A 14,359-nucleotide genomic window follows, 5' to 3' on the forward strand; every position below is an offset into this window, starting at 1 on the left:
GCTTCCTGTAAATACACCAATTTGGATATGAATAAGGATCTATGAAACTTTGAATTCATGTTGGTTGTGATAGTCTAGCATATTTTTTTTCCAGAGTATTATAAGTGCGTCCAGGAGCTAACTAGTTAACTGGCTGAGTTGGCTAAACTGGTTAACTGACTAACTAGTTAACTAGTTAACTAAAAGCGGCACTAAATCCCTGCAAAAGCGGCAAGCAGTCCGATGAACATCATCAGTCTTCATCAGCTCATACCTCAAAAGAGTCAACACTACTTACAATAATAGTCCTGATTTGCAAACAAAAAGTGTAATTTGTGCAATTCAAGAGTCTGATACATTCAATGGCATTGTGATTGATTTCTTGGAATGAGCCTCTGAAGGACTCAGAGCACGGTTGACTTTGAGCATTGAACGGATATAAATACATACTAATACATGCTCCCATGCTCTCAGCTCGCGCCCTAGCTGCATGTGCTGAGAGCGTTTCCTTGGATACCTTTATCACCGGAAATTTTATGGTAGCTGCTTCTTTTTATCTGAGGTAAATCCACTTTTTTGAAGAAGTCGGGGCTATATCCTTTACTCTTTCCCACGATGGCAACGCCGTTTTCAAAGAGCAATCTGGGCGCCACTCCCACCCAGTTCACATCTTCTCCTCACCCGTCAGCCGTACCCATGGGCCGCCCTCTATCACACAAGTCTCCTTCCATGAAGACGCCCTCCGCTTCAGGCCAGGGGCATCAGAACTACCCCAGCACGTCGTCACACCAGTATCCCACGCCTCTCCCCATCACGTCGGCCGCAATAGAAGATGTGGCCGTGTTCAGCTCTCCATCAGCTCTTTTAGCGCTTGGGCTGGGTGGAATTACGCCGTCTCCGGCGGCCAATGACGCCCTTGGTGGCCAAGGCATCAATGAGGGCGACTTGCACTCCATGGCGATTCCGTCACTGGGTATAACCGGCCCAAAGGATATCGAGGACGAGAAAAGGAAACGTATAGACGAGGTTTTGCAGCTACTTCGGACGCGTGTTGCCGGTCGAGGCGTGTGTCGCGAGGGCATTGAGAGGTTGGGTAAACTGGAAGGCCTGGAGTGTATGTGGCAAGATAACGATCTCAGCATAGCGGGAAATTCTCTCGATTTGGAAGTCGAGTTTGAACCCGGTCAGGAGATTGTTAAGAATGTTACCTTGAGATATGCGACTCCTGACGCGCCGGAAGGGGAAAGGAGAGTTGAGGCGTCGGAAGTGTTGAAGAGGAATTTGATGCAGGGTCCTGGAGAACAGGAAGGTGGACATTGGAAGTCCATGGCAGAGTTCCATGAAAATTTGCGGCGGCTAGCGAGATTGGACCAGTTGAGCAGAGAAATCAATTGTTTTGAGGCTGTCGAAGGGATCTATGAATGCTTGAGAAGGATTTGGGACGAAGAGAAGAAACATGGAACGCGGCAAAGCCACTTGGATCATATATGCAAAGGATGGATTGGAAAACCATCTATGCATGGAGGAAAGCACGTTGGATTGATGCTTAGGTATTGGGTTGATCAAAGGCGCATGTTTGAGGCCAAACAAGTCCCGCCGAGTAATGCGATGGACACCGACCTGCCAGCACAGGATGACGAAGAGGTTCCCGACAAAGCTAATTTCTACAGCGCCGCTATCGAATGTGAAACCGGATACCCGTCTCTTCGCGTGTCGAAAGAATGGGTCTCAGCAGACGTCTTTACAGAGATTAGAAATGAGGATGGCGGCGACAACGGACTTGAGATTAGAATGATTAATTGGACGGAACCCCCGCCTACACTAGTATCTCCTCTGAGCAACAATCCGGATTCTGTGGCTCTCGAACCGACCATATTATCCTCAACGGCGCCCAATATACGCTTCGTCGCACGGCTTGAGCCGCCAGTTGACATGCCCATATTTGCTGCTGTCGAGATTTATCGAGCCATAGGGGCGAATATGATGCAGGAATCCAAGACTACTACCTACGACAGCCTTGTGGTTCCTTCACAAGGTGATTCTAATTTTATTGAATTCGAGGGGAGACAGGTTATGCAAAAAAGAGAGATATCTACATTCGGCGCGGATGGAAAACCGGTCAAACAGCGACATACTTATACGTTCAATACTTTTGAACAGGTACCGGGTCGCACAATTCGTGATATACCCTTTTCGCATCCGCGTCAATTAGCCGATGTGCTTCCTGTGAGTAGCCTAGCCGTTCCCCGCTTTCAAATCTGTATTAAACCATGCTAATTAATGAAAAGATCCTGCGACAATATGCATTTATTTCCAGTCTTTTACGACGAATTTTCTCTGATTCCCAAACGGCCTCCAGGAGCGACACCCAGAGAACACCAGGAGAAAAGTCAGTTCCTCAACTCTTCCAAGAATCCAGACCGAATGGATACTTCATCAGCAATGTCAACCCTACGGAATGCAGACTTAATTCGCTGCTGAGAAGCGGAAGAAATAACGGCTTCAAGCCGCCCCCAACAGCGATTTCTACACCTCCTGCAAACGAAGTCCGCGTCGATATCTCGCTTAGAACACCAATGTCTCTCCCACCTACAGTACTGCTTGTTTTCAACATCAACGAGGATAATCAGATGAGGAGCTCAGACTCAGCTCCGCTGTTGACGCGAATCGCCTCCCGGCAGGTCATGATTGGTGCAGACATCGGTCTCAATGGAGAGATTAATATATCACACATCTCTGGCATATTGCCTAGTAATGCTACCGATTACACATCCAATGAAAAATGCGAAGATGAAAAGAGGAAACTACGGTCACAAATTGCGAGAGTACTCGAGACCTGCGAGGATTTGGGAATGTTGGTCGAATGGGTTCTGAAGTGGATAAGGAAGCACACTGATGGCTGATTCTGCTTTTTCATTTTTGCCTTTGCAGTTTGCAATATAAGCTCTGAAAGTCGGCAGTAGAAAGTGTGATGATGTTGAGATAGAAGACAAAGCTCGTACGAAAAAGACCTGAGAAACTCTTCCTAAATACAACCCCCAACTTATTCCTTAGGTACACAATTCACATGTGCTGGCCATATAGCCATCCCGAAACAAGTTCAGAAGTCCACCATCGATAGCACAGAAATTCATCCTTCAATATGGCATAGCTCCCGGCATGCCTCCTTTTGGTCGATCCCACCGTTATGAACTGCCCATATAGACGCTTTTTTTTTTCTCATGGAGAATAATCATATATTCGATGTTACAGCCTTGACTGTTAGTTCAAGTTTGGCTGTCGCCTCCTAATGCCGACCATCAGCCCAAGGGGCTTCCTCAGGAAACCCTCGGAGGTCTCCATGGGACCATCCTGCTCCAACCGGAACTCAAAATTTTTGAAGACCGTTGCTGCAATACAATGGAGCTCCATCTCCGCAACGTTTCTTCCAACGCAGGCGCGTGGACCATAGCTGAAGGGAATAAATGCCGCCTTCTGTCGTGGGGTTAGTCGAGCGGGATCCCACCGAGTTGGGACGAATTCTTCCACATCGGGTCCCCAGATCTCTGGTGAGTGGTGGATGGTATAAGCGGGAACTGAGAGGATAGTTCCTGGGTGGAAAACATGGCCTTCGATTGTGACCGGCGGCGAATTTGGTGGGATTTCGCGAGGAAGACCGAGAGACGAAGTGCTGTGGATGCGCATCGTTTCCCAAATAACCCATTGTAAGCTAACAACGGTGGTTAGATGTTTGGTTTAATAGAATGAACAGATGATATGATAGCCACATACTAAGGAATGTCTCTGACCATAGAGAACGATGGGACGTTGACGTGGGCCGGAACTGCCTCGTCCAAGGCTTCTTGCAACTTCTCAATGACACCCGGAGTTCTCAAGACCCAATAGAGCATGGCGCAAGAGGTGTTAGAAGTCGTATCTGAACCTGCAATGAGTTGTGTCAATGCTTCGGCAGTGAGTTCTTCACGGCCGAGTTTTGCACCAGTCTCATCACGGCCCTCCATCAGGCGAGATAGAAGATCAACTCGAGTATTTTTCGCCATCACCTCCGGGCGAAGACGTTCGGACACACGTGCTACCGCAATACCAGCCAGGTGCTCCACTGCTTCCAACCCATCCCGGAAGAACTTATCTGGGAGATACTTCGCAAACGGTTTCAGAGCGGGGAAACATCCCAAAGTTGCTGAAACCTCTCCGCGCCGGTTGAGAACTTGAATGGCAGGAACGTACGAAGCCGGGGAATCCGGCGATTTTCTCATCTCCGCCACGTCTCTCCCTTTTGAAAGCATGCCAAATGGGGCACCGAATGCTAGGTCGCCAATGATATCAAAGGCAAGATAATTAAACCAATTCAGAGCGTCAATCGATGCATATCCGGATTTTGGGTTTCGCTGCACCTCAGAAATATTGGTCCATTGCTGGAAGAAAAGCTGCAGGTTGGCATGGATATACTGCTCAAACTGGCCTACTGATTTGGCACTGAAGGTGTGGGAAACAGTCTTCCGTTTTCGAGTATGTTCGGCCCGACTGCGAGTATTAAAGAGCCCGCGACGGATGGACACGAAAGCATCGTAGTACTCACTACGCAGGCAGAATTTAGCACATGGGATGAAATGGAACGAGCAGAGATTCGCTCAATTGGAAAGTAGGTGCGATAATAAACAAAGCTTATGTACAGTTTCGATTACACTTACGATTTCAGGAAACCATTTCCATGACCATAGATGGTCTGGATGGCATCGGCGTCGGCGACGGAGACATGGTCTGGCTGAATTCTCACGAGTTTTCCATATTTCTTATGAGCGTCATGCACAGCCTGATATCTCTTTCCCCTTCGACATTGATATAAAAGCCAGAGGTTGGAGAACCCGGCAGCGAATGGCGAAGGGATATCACGCAGGTACGAAAGCCGTAGATAGGGCACAATATAAAACACAAAGATGAAAATCCCCGCAAGAACATACGGGTTAAAAAGAAAAGATAACAACATGATGAAAAGGAACGAAGTTTGCTTGTAAACGGGAGTAGAGGAAGAGAAAACGGGGTGGATGAAGGTCGATGTCGACCGGCGCGACCGGCTCAGTGACTCGAGCGTAGCTAGTCTCAATCCGATAATAATGCAGTAGGAAACACGCAAGCCAATGCAATAAGACACGCCAAAATGAAGCTCAGATTAGGTAGACAAGCATTCAAGTTATATATCCGCCGGGAGAACTACGTCCAAGGCTATTAAGGTAGGGTTCTGCCGTGTCGATCTGGGGTAGTTAGCCGGAGTCGGGATGAAAATCCGGCAAGTCCGGAAAACCGAGAGTTTCAAGCCTAAACGGCCATAAGCGCGCAAACATCACCAATTGGCCGGGGCGCCGTCCGTCGTGATCGCTGCGCAGGCGTTGGCGATGCGGGGAAGCAGCCGGCGCGGCGGTGAAGCTGAGCCGAAGAACGGAGCGCAATCGCGGGAGAGCGGGCTTAGGTAAGGGCTGAGTCAGGCTGACGTCATTCCGCCAGGCACAGCCGAGGACTCAATTCGATGGGCACGGATGCTTCGGCGAGAGAGAGGCGCTGGTTAGGAGGATACGCCCGGGGGAACACGGGGAGATTCGAGGATGTAGTGCAGCGTTAGCTCTTCTATCCGCCGTAATTGGCAAATCACTTCTTGAAGAAACTTGTGATCCGCTGACTTCCACGCGCAGCTCGCTTCGCATCGGCCGTTTTGCCGCTGCCAGCGGCTGAACCGTTGCTTGTAGCACTGCGCGTCTTCCTTCCTGGAATGGTAGCCTTCACCGGTGATATTGAAGCTGCACGCTTGGTTGGCGACTTGGAGGTGCCTCCCGTCCTAGGAATTTTGGCTGGCTTAACGTCTGCCGCTTCGTCGACCGGATATCCGCGCTTGGTCCCCGCAGATTCGGTCATAGGTCCCTTGTCCTTAGATATTTCCTGTGATTCAGGTTCGAGGTCTGATTTAAATTTTAAATCCTTCTCTAGCTGCTCGATTTCATTCACTACCTTGCCGGGCTGTGATGACGGTCCCTCAGCCTTTGCCTTCTTTTGTGTGTTCGCGAAGAAGTTGGCAATATTCTTCTTGTTCTCTTGGCTATTGATCGGGATAATAAAGTCGGGAGAGTTGTTTCCCACTTTCCCTACATCTCTGTTCACCGGGTATGCTTCCAGCTCCCCTTGGTAGGGTTTCAGCATGGACTGCAGTTCTTTAGTCCAAGTGGTCCGATGGGGATCAAGCCATGCGGCCATTTCTGGGCTTCCCGGTTCCAGGATAACAGGCATGCGGTCATGTATAAAGCTCAGGTAGGCATTTGAAGAAGTCGTGATTATTGTAAAAGTGTACAGTTTTTCATCGGAATCTGGATATAGTGTTAATAAAAATTCTTTTTTAGGAAATCTTAAGCTCCCGGCGGCCGCTATACATACCGTCATACTTGACGCAGTCCCATAATCCGGCAAAGCACATCAGATCGCCATCTTTCCGGCGAATGAAATGTGGAATCTTTTCCTTACCCTTTTTTAGCCATTCATAGAACCCCTGACAAACAACTACACAGCGCTTCCGCTTTTTCATGGACGTCCACATCCCCTTATTCTCAGCCAGAGAGTCGTCTCGACAATTGATAGTTTTCATCAACGAGCCATAATTTGGTGACCGTTTCGTCCAGAATGGAACAAGACCCCATTTCATACCCTGAAGCTTATACTTGACACGTTCGTCTTCGATTCCTCCACTAGTCAGCTGTGCCTTGCCCTCATCTTCCGGCATCTTATGCTCTGCGGCATGACGTCCTCCGTCGTATGCCTCAGCAGGATTATATCCCCCCTGGTCAGGGGTATCAGCGCGGTAGACGGCACCATAGTACCCAGGGGCGAAGTTGTAAGTTTCTCTCACGTCGTCGTCATCTGGAACTTCATCCACTTGCTGGCCTTGACGTTGCAGTTGGTGTCTAATGAAGGCGAGGCGCTAGATACAGTCAGATATCATTCATTCACGAAAAAGGTCGGTGAAGACCCATGTAGAATCAACGGTATTGCATACAACGCCCAACGCATATCGACCACACATCGTCGCGATATGAAAATGTCCCGTCTCGTAGATAAACAACCAGTCTTATCGAACGGCTTCAAGTAAAATGTGATAGCATTTCCGACAACAAACCGCGTGCGTCAGTAACCCTGTACTCCGTACTGATCCATGCCATTTTGTCCGAAGTCCGGTTTAACTTCCCTCTGCCAAGACGTCATCGGAGCTTGATCCAAAGCGTCGAAAGTTTCAGAGGCTCTCTCCGACTCCCAGTTCCATACGGAACAGCCATCTTTTTCAAGTGCAACCAACCCCTTTATCTGAAGTATTATGGCTTGCTAGACTTTATTAATAACCTCAATTCTGCTATGCCGTCATAATATATTTGAAGTCTACAAATGCTCAACCAAACCCTCCGGCGCATTGGCGCCTCCCCGCCGACTGGCCCAACTCCCGCCATCATCCCATCCCGATTCTTCAGCAGCCGAACGCAAGGGAACCCCCTGTCCTACCGACCTAATGCCATGTCTCGACCTCAATTCTCTCCCCGATATCTTCATCCAACCCAATCTCGACCTTATACCCTCTTCTCCCGCTTCCGGGACAACTTCAACGAAGCCAGGAAACATGTCTGGCGCGAACGCCCCATTGGCATGACCGCAACCCTTCTTTTTGCGGTTAGCATGACAAGCGGCCTCATATACCTCTTATACGACCACATCACTCGCGTGGAGCCTCAATTCTCGCGTTTCCCCAAACCCGTGGGTGACAGCTTACGCAAAGCCATATATTACACCGAATTCGAACTAAATCCCGTTCGCGCCCTACATTGGTATAAGCAGGCATTGATTGCTGCGGATCAGCTGGGCATGCACCCATTTTCGGAGGAAGTGTTGGGGATTAGGTTGCAGATTCCTCATATGTTGGAGAAAGCGGGGATGATGAAGCCAGCCATTGAAGTACTAGAGAAGACGCAGAAGGACTGTCTTGAATGGGTGCAGAACGGGAGGAGAAAGCAGATGATCAGGAACAGAGAACGGGCAAGGGATGGAAACCGGATAGACGACCCCACTGGCACGGGAGAGGAGCGGAAGGCAGAACAGGAAAAGGAGGCAGAGGAGGAGCGACGGCGTGGTTTCGTCATGAAAAGAGCCGCCGGAGTCGGGGTCAAGATTGCAGAACTCTACTCAAGTGATTATGTGCGAGAGACAGACAAAGCCGAAAAGGCACTCCTCTCGGCCGTTGACCTAAGCCGCGCCGAGCTTCAGCACCGCCGGGAAATGAACCTCCCCGTTTCCCAAGGAGACGGCGACTATTACCTCAACCTCACTGAGGTAGCATTTGCATTCAACGAACTCGCAGACTTCTACGCTGAAAGAGGTCGGAGCGACCTCTCGACGGCTTTGTACATGCAGTCCCTCTCCCTGATCAAAGAAGACCAGCAGGATCGACCGAGCACATGCGCCCAGGTCGTTTTACTGAACAATATCTCAAGCCAGATGGCGGAACAGGCCCAGAATCCAACCCCGCCTCCTGCGGAAACCACATCGGGGACCCATATGCCTCCCGTATCGCGTGACCAATTGCTCAACGCGGCCTCGGAATGGGCCAAGAAAGCTCTCGATGTGGCGGACAAGATTCAACCGCCAGTGCGTACTGAAGAATGCGATCAAGGCTGTCTGACTGCGACCTACAATCTAGGAGAGATCGCGGAAATGCAGGGCCATTTTAGCGAGGCAAAGAAGTATTATGGAGAGGCTCGGGAGATAGCGAAGAAAATCCAATCCCCTGAAGGCGTGAGCAGAGCAAATGAAGGGCTGGAAAGGCTAAAAAAGCAGGCGTGAGAGCAGCATAGATGATAAGGTAGTTCGGCATGCTTTTTCTGTGATATGTTTGGGGAATATAAAACATGTATTGTATGTACATTATAGGTACAACTGTGGGATCTTGTGATAAGGGAGGCCTTCCGGTTGGTAACTGGGTCGGCACACTCTACACGGAGCAGTCTACGAAATGATATTGGACCAAGGACAGCTTGGGAAAAAAGGAGCCTAGTTGAACATAACGGGATTTACTCCGTATATCTACCAACAAGTGCACAACAAGGAAAAAGTAGAGGACAAATAGAAAGGAAGCCAGTAAATTGGGAGACACACCAATCCCCGTATCCATGGCTAATTACTCTTCCTACCCTCGTTGGACCAGGACGCCCTTTTATATCCGACATTTGGAAAAGGGGACCAACGAAAGAACGGAATCTTCACTCTTCAAAAGTTTCCATTCTTTTATCGTTCCCAAACTCCAACCGTTGGTTTCTTTTGTGATTTCGAGGAAAAAAGTCATTGCTCATCGCTCGTCCATCCCAGCCCATTACTTGTTTACTGATTTAACAATTTTCTAGGATACACCTAGTTCGGTTTCTATGCCCGCGACATCACACCCCAAGCGCGAATCTTGTTATCAGTGTAACCAGCAAAGAGAGTCTGGCCATCCGCGGACCAGGCCAAGGAGATTGGCTCAGGCTCGCCGCTCTTCTTGCCACCCTCGACCAAGTCGAGCTTAAGCTCATCGACCTTGCTCTTCTTCTCCAAGTCGAAGATAGTGATGCAGCTGGAGGTAGCAGCGCAGAGCCAGTACCGGTTGGGAGAGAAGACAAGGGCGTGGATCTCATCTCCGGCCTGGAGGGAGTAGAGGTGTTTGGATTCGTTAAGATCCCAGAGCATGGTGATTCCGTCCTTGCCGCCGGAGGCGCAGAGGGAGCCGTCGGGGGAGATGGTGACGGTGTTGATGTAACCAGTGTGACCGATGTGGTCGGTCTGGATGCGGCAGGTGGAGAGTTCCCAGACCTGGTGTTACAAATTAGCAAGAAATGCCGATAAAAAGAAAAGATGTACGCGCAGAACACATTGAATGTTAACGTGATTTCCATCAGGGCAATTGGTGATGATTGTCTCATGGCCCAACGGGGCTCTGAAGTAGCAAATACTTTTAAGGTTGCAAAACATCCTTTGGGAGGGTTTTCGTAGAACAAAAGCGATATCTGAACACAAGATCAAGCGTACCTTCACGAGCTTATCCCAGCCAGCACTGACGATGACGGGGTTCTGAGGGTTGGGGCTGAAGCGGACGCAGGAAACCCATTCGGTGTGACCCTTGTCGGTAATGGTGTACTTGCAGTCTCCGAGGGTGTTCCAGAGCTTGATCGTTCGGTCACGAGATCCGGAAACGATCTGGCGGTTGTCGGCAGAGAAAGAGACGGAGAGGACATCGTTGGTGTGGCCAACGAAGGTGCGGGTGGTGTTGCCGGTGGAGAGCTCCCACAGACGAAGAGTCTTGTCCCAGGAGCTGGAGAGAGCATAAGCACCATCGGAGGAGATGACCTATGCGACGGAACAACGTGTAACCAATTAGCCATGCACGAACGATTATTTCCAAGCCGAAGTTTGCAGCAAGCAGTCATTTTCCAGGCAAAAAGAAACATACGCAGTCAGAGACGATGTGAGAGTGGCCGTGGAGGCTTCGCTTTGGGTATCCATATGCGGTCTCGTCACGGGTCAAGTTCCAGATGATCAAAGTCTTGTCGCGACTGGCGGAGAGGAGCATATTAGGGCTAAAATCGAGAGACTGTCAGCATCCCATTGGTTCTCGTTTGCGTGTACATGATCCCAATCGCCAGATCCGCAAGGACAGATGCGTTTTTCATCTTACTTCTCCATTGAAGTCGCCAGGGCGGTAACCCAGCCGTTGTGGCCCTCAAGGGTACCACGGAGAACCAACTGCTCAGCCATGATTGCTATGCAGACCTGTGCTCGAAGCCTGAGAGAGTCTTAAAGAAACCTCGACGGTGGGCGGGAGGGAGTGCGAGGGTGGGCGAGCAATGGGGGTTGGATTTTATGAAGCGCTGTCGGTTGCTCGCAAATTGTCGAGGGAGCAAAGACGCACACAGAAGCCCTAAGCGCACGCTGATTTGCTGGGTCGGGGGGTCGTTGTGCGCGCTAGGCCTAGTTGGGAACTAAGCGAGACCTTCCCCGTCCGCCCTGCAGCGGGAGCTTTTTCGACCACCGCAACGTCCAGCGGCACCAGCGGCACCAGCACAGTCGCGACGGCGGAGTTCCGGCGTGTGTGGGAGCAGCTGTGAGCCAAGTTTGCGCTCCCGGGGAGCTCGCCCCTTCTGTCACCGCTTTCGAGGGAACGACCCGTTAACTTGTTCTGGTCGAAGCTGCAGGGATGTACATCGCGCGTCCCCATATATACTTATATATCACCACTCTTTTCAGATGACCTACATATTATAAGCGCGAGGCATCTTCATGGTACAGCTTTAATATACAATTTTTCTCAAATCTATATACGGAGTACTTTATGCCTGGGACACCGATCATGCAATGGGGTAATTATAGTACATACATTGAGACAACCTCCATATCCAGCCCTACGAGTTGAAAACCTCAATGTTGGGCATCCTTCCCAGGCCCCCCCCAGTGGCCTTGTCACCGCTCTTCTCCCCCAGCGCACTCTTATCCTTGACGTGCTCTCTCAGCAACTTCAGAATTTCACTTTCCGCCCACCTCTCCGGCACCGGTCTGTAGGCCGGCTTGAACGCACCCACCGTCTGTGCCCACTCCCCACTCTTCGCAGCTCCGTTCTTCCAGGTGTCGGTGACAGCATCCTTTGGCTTTGCATCGGCTTCAGGCTCGGTGCCGGGCGCGGGAGGTTCTTGCGTAGCCCAGTAGTATATATCCCAGTCATTTTCATCGAGGAAGCGATCATACTCTTCCAATTGGGACTTGGACATGGTGGAAAGGTTTGTGGCGGCAAAGGTTGATAGGAGTAGATCTGATTCAAGAGTTCCACGTTTGCGGGATTGATCTTTTGTTTTTTATTCCCGCGGTGAGAGTCAGCGATGCAGCTCCGCACATCGGGGAAAGAGTATCAACAGGTGGGATGACAAACATAATAGCCGCGCTCTCATCGTTGCCACGTCCTCTCCCGTTCTCCTCAACGGCTCAACTTTGAATGTGATCCCTTCCATCTCACCCAACTCCAGTTCATGCCTTCTCGGTGTGCCGCTTCGCCCTTGTCCTCCTGATGACGAGGAGGAGACTGGCTGTGACGATCCATTGTTATTTAACCAAGCATTGCTCGTTGATAAGCACCGAGGTGGTAATGTGAACAGCTCGAATCCGCTGGGTTGTCGAGGGGAGATACTCCGCCCAAACCGAGACGAGGTGAAATGTCCTAAATAACGACAGATACTTCGAGAGCTATTCATTTTGGCAGGCTTATCTTTCACTGAACTTCTTGATTTTCCAAGCAGGGAGAGGTCAAAGATGCATTCATTGCCGGCTCTTTCTGCGCATCAAGGCCGGTTACGCCATTGGACGCTTTCGTTGTTTGGTATGTTTGCACTAAGCACTTCGGCCTTTTCCGCCGGCACACCATTTGATAACAGCGTATACGAGGTGCTCTTTAAACCAAATACTTCGTACGTAGAAGTTAGTTGAAGCATAAACCTCAACCGGGCGGCTAAATGGCTCGAGAGCATAGTGGAGTATATTTACTAAGTTTAATCCCACAGGACCATGTTCCAAACATGATACTCATCTTTCCTTGGGTCTGAATACATGCAAAAACGTCCAGATTTGGGAGAAAAGAAGTTTATGTCAAGGCATATCATCGTTATATTAATATGTATTCCAACATACGGGAGCACAACCATGAATTTCATCGCCTGTTACCGTAGCCATGAGACGCAAAGACAAAGAAACATGTTCAGGAAACCATCCCCCTCTCGCCAGAGTGTAAACCTTTTATATGTATTCCCATTGCTGGTAAAGGGTATAAACACCAAAAGCAAAAGAGCAAATCGACGAACTCAGATAAGGTGCTTCGATCTATTTTGCCAGTAGCGTCAGCCCATGGCTCCTCCACATCACCAGCTGCTAACCCGTCCTTGTCCCTCCTCCTTGAAGACAGGAAACAAACATGGAGAACTGCAGAAACGTAGGGGGACTCACCTAAAGTACGCTCTCAAATAGACGACCTGCCAAGCGCCCAACCCCAGCAACATACCCATTGTTCCAAACGCGAACCATTTGACGCGCTCATTCGTACTCTCATTTGTGTCTCTCAGCTTCTGCTCCCGCAGACGCATATAATCCATCTCCGTAACAACCTCGCCAACCATGGCTTCGATACGGCGCAGGTCGGCTTCGACGGGTTTCAGCTTCTCTTGGACCTTGATGGCGTCCCAGTCCCGGGCATCAGCGCCAATATCGATATCTAGCTCAACACTGCGGTGGGGAAGAGCTCCGGATGCTACTCGCGACAAAATTGTTAGAAAATTCATCCAATAAACGGAGAGAAGATCGATGTAAGAAGGGGAACGAGGGGATGAAACGCACATCGGCCAACGAGGATATTCGAAAAGCACACATCGAAAGAGGCGTCGGCGGAGGCCGTGAAAGCCTGTCTAGTTTCGCCCACTACATCTTTCGGACGACCGTACTCATTCCCCACGGAATCTTTAATCTGCGCATCCATAGGCGAAAGCATTAGCTTAGTTCCTTTTCGGAGAACTCGGGGACACCAGGGTAAACAGATCAAAGACAGGGGAAAGGGGAAAAGGAAAGAAAGCAAGGAAATCCCCAACATACATGCATATTCACAACCTGTCCATCCCCCTTCTGCCCGCTAACAATGGCCGTCACAACGACAAGCTGGTCCCGATTGACGAAGTTGCGTACACATCGCTCGTGCTTCCCGCTATGTGTGTTGGCAATAAGGTCGAATCTCAAGGCATTAGAAACGGAGATGAAGATGCAAAGGAGCAGTAATCTGCGAAAAAGGCACCGGAGGCCCACATCCGTAGAACCCATCTTGGATGAAGATAGCGTCCTCGAAGGGGGAATTGCGTGAACGTCTATAGCTTGTTGCAGCTCGATGCCACGGTACACTGTTGTTGGTTGGTTCAGGAGGCCGAGTGCTTCGGTCGCCGGAAGCAAGATTTTCCGCGCTCTGCACCCAAATACATACCTGCTCTACGGCGTATACCGTCTTTCATTCTCAGCAGTAATTCTGTGAATCTGTAGGCTCTCTTTTCCACAAGTCTCCTCATTTCAGATCCCTCTAACTTATGATATCTGCTGTGCCAGCTGTGCTATCTCCAAAAACTCAGGGCACTAAATTCATCATCTGGTCCAATGAAGCAGCCAATGCTGATATCAATGATTTGGATAGAAGTTAACCAATGAACAACAAGACAAAAGAAAGAATACAAGCTGGATATAAGAGATGGACATCACTTATCTGACCCACTGGCCACATATTCCAACAAAAGCAAACAAAACCATCTTATTG

At 49.8% G+C, this 14,359-nt stretch overlaps 7 protein-coding genes across 7 annotated transcripts; 2 read left to right on the forward strand and 5 right to left on the reverse strand.

Annotated features, from left to right (window-relative positions):
• Positions 1–253: 253 nt before the first annotated feature.
• Positions 254–2,882, forward strand: CIMG_09107 (uncharacterized protein; the record flags this gene model as incomplete). Its single annotated transcript, XM_001239485.2, has 2 exons — positions 254–2,205; positions 2,268–2,882. The coding sequence occupies exons 1-2, from the start codon at positions 595–597 to the stop codon at positions 2,880–2,882; spliced, it is 2,226 nt and encodes a 741-aa protein (XP_001239486.1). The 5' UTR covers positions 254–594.
• A 358-nt stretch (positions 2,883–3,240) lies between these two features.
• On the reverse strand, positions 3,241–4,966 carry CIMG_09108 (benzoate 4-monooxygenase; the record flags this gene model as incomplete). The annotated part of the gene is made up of 3 exons (XM_001239486.1): positions 3,241–3,688; positions 3,751–4,557; positions 4,671–4,966. 3 exons carry the CDS (start codon positions 4,964–4,966, stop codon positions 3,241–3,243), a joined length of 1,551 nt encoding a protein of 516 aa, XP_001239487.1.
• Positions 4,967–5,622: 656 nt separating this feature from the next.
• On the reverse strand, positions 5,623–7,165 carry CIMG_09109 (uncharacterized protein; the record flags this gene model as incomplete). The annotated part of the gene is made up of 3 exons (XM_001239487.2): positions 7,016–7,165; positions 6,400–6,940; positions 5,623–6,332 (listed from the first exon to the last, which is right to left on the reverse strand). Exons 1-3 carry the CDS (start codon positions 7,040–7,042, stop codon positions 5,623–5,625), a joined length of 1,278 nt encoding a protein of 425 aa, XP_001239488.2. The 5' UTR covers positions 7,043–7,165.
• Positions 7,166–7,290: 125 nt separating this feature from the next.
• Positions 7,291–9,003, forward strand: CIMG_09110 (TPR domain-containing protein). The gene has a single exon (XM_001239488.2). The coding sequence runs from the start codon at positions 7,399–7,401 to the stop codon at positions 8,842–8,844; it is 1,446 nt and encodes a 481-aa protein (XP_001239489.2). The 5' UTR covers positions 7,291–7,398; the 3' UTR covers positions 8,845–9,003.
• A 28-nt stretch (positions 9,004–9,031) lies between these two features.
• Positions 9,032–10,908, reverse strand: CIMG_09111 (guanine nucleotide-binding protein subunit beta-like protein). Its single transcript, XM_001239489.2, has 4 exons — positions 10,709–10,908; positions 10,484–10,610; positions 10,063–10,380; positions 9,032–9,846 (listed from the first exon to the last, which is right to left on the reverse strand). Exons 1-4 carry the CDS (start codon positions 10,786–10,788, stop codon positions 9,421–9,423), a joined length of 951 nt encoding a protein of 316 aa, XP_001239490.1. The 5' UTR covers positions 10,789–10,908; the 3' UTR covers positions 9,032–9,420.
• A 399-nt stretch (positions 10,909–11,307) lies between these two features.
• On the reverse strand, positions 11,308–12,330 carry CIMG_09112 (TPR repeat protein). Its single transcript, XM_001239490.2, has 2 exons — positions 11,954–12,330; positions 11,308–11,869 (listed from the first exon to the last, which is right to left on the reverse strand). Exons 1-2 carry the CDS (start codon positions 12,270–12,272, stop codon positions 11,433–11,435), a joined length of 756 nt encoding a protein of 251 aa, XP_001239491.1. The 5' UTR covers positions 12,273–12,330; the 3' UTR covers positions 11,308–11,432.
• Positions 12,331–12,633: 303 nt separating this feature from the next.
• CIMG_09113 (endoplasmic reticulum vesicle protein 25) lies at positions 12,634–13,932 on the reverse strand. The gene is made up of 4 exons (XM_001239491.2): positions 13,657–13,932; positions 13,405–13,531; positions 13,018–13,318; positions 12,634–12,894 (listed from the first exon to the last, which is right to left on the reverse strand). The coding sequence occupies exons 1-4, from the start codon at positions 13,876–13,878 to the stop codon at positions 12,876–12,878; spliced, it is 669 nt and encodes a 222-aa protein (XP_001239492.1). The 5' UTR covers positions 13,879–13,932; the 3' UTR covers positions 12,634–12,875.
• Positions 13,933–14,359: the final 427 nt, after the last annotated feature.

Source organism: Coccidioides immitis, assembly GCF_000149335.2.
Source record: "Coccidioides immitis RS genomic scaffold supercont3.5, whole genome shotgun sequence".
Lineage (NCBI taxonomy): Eukaryota > Fungi > Ascomycota > Eurotiomycetes > Onygenales > Onygenaceae > Coccidioides > Coccidioides immitis.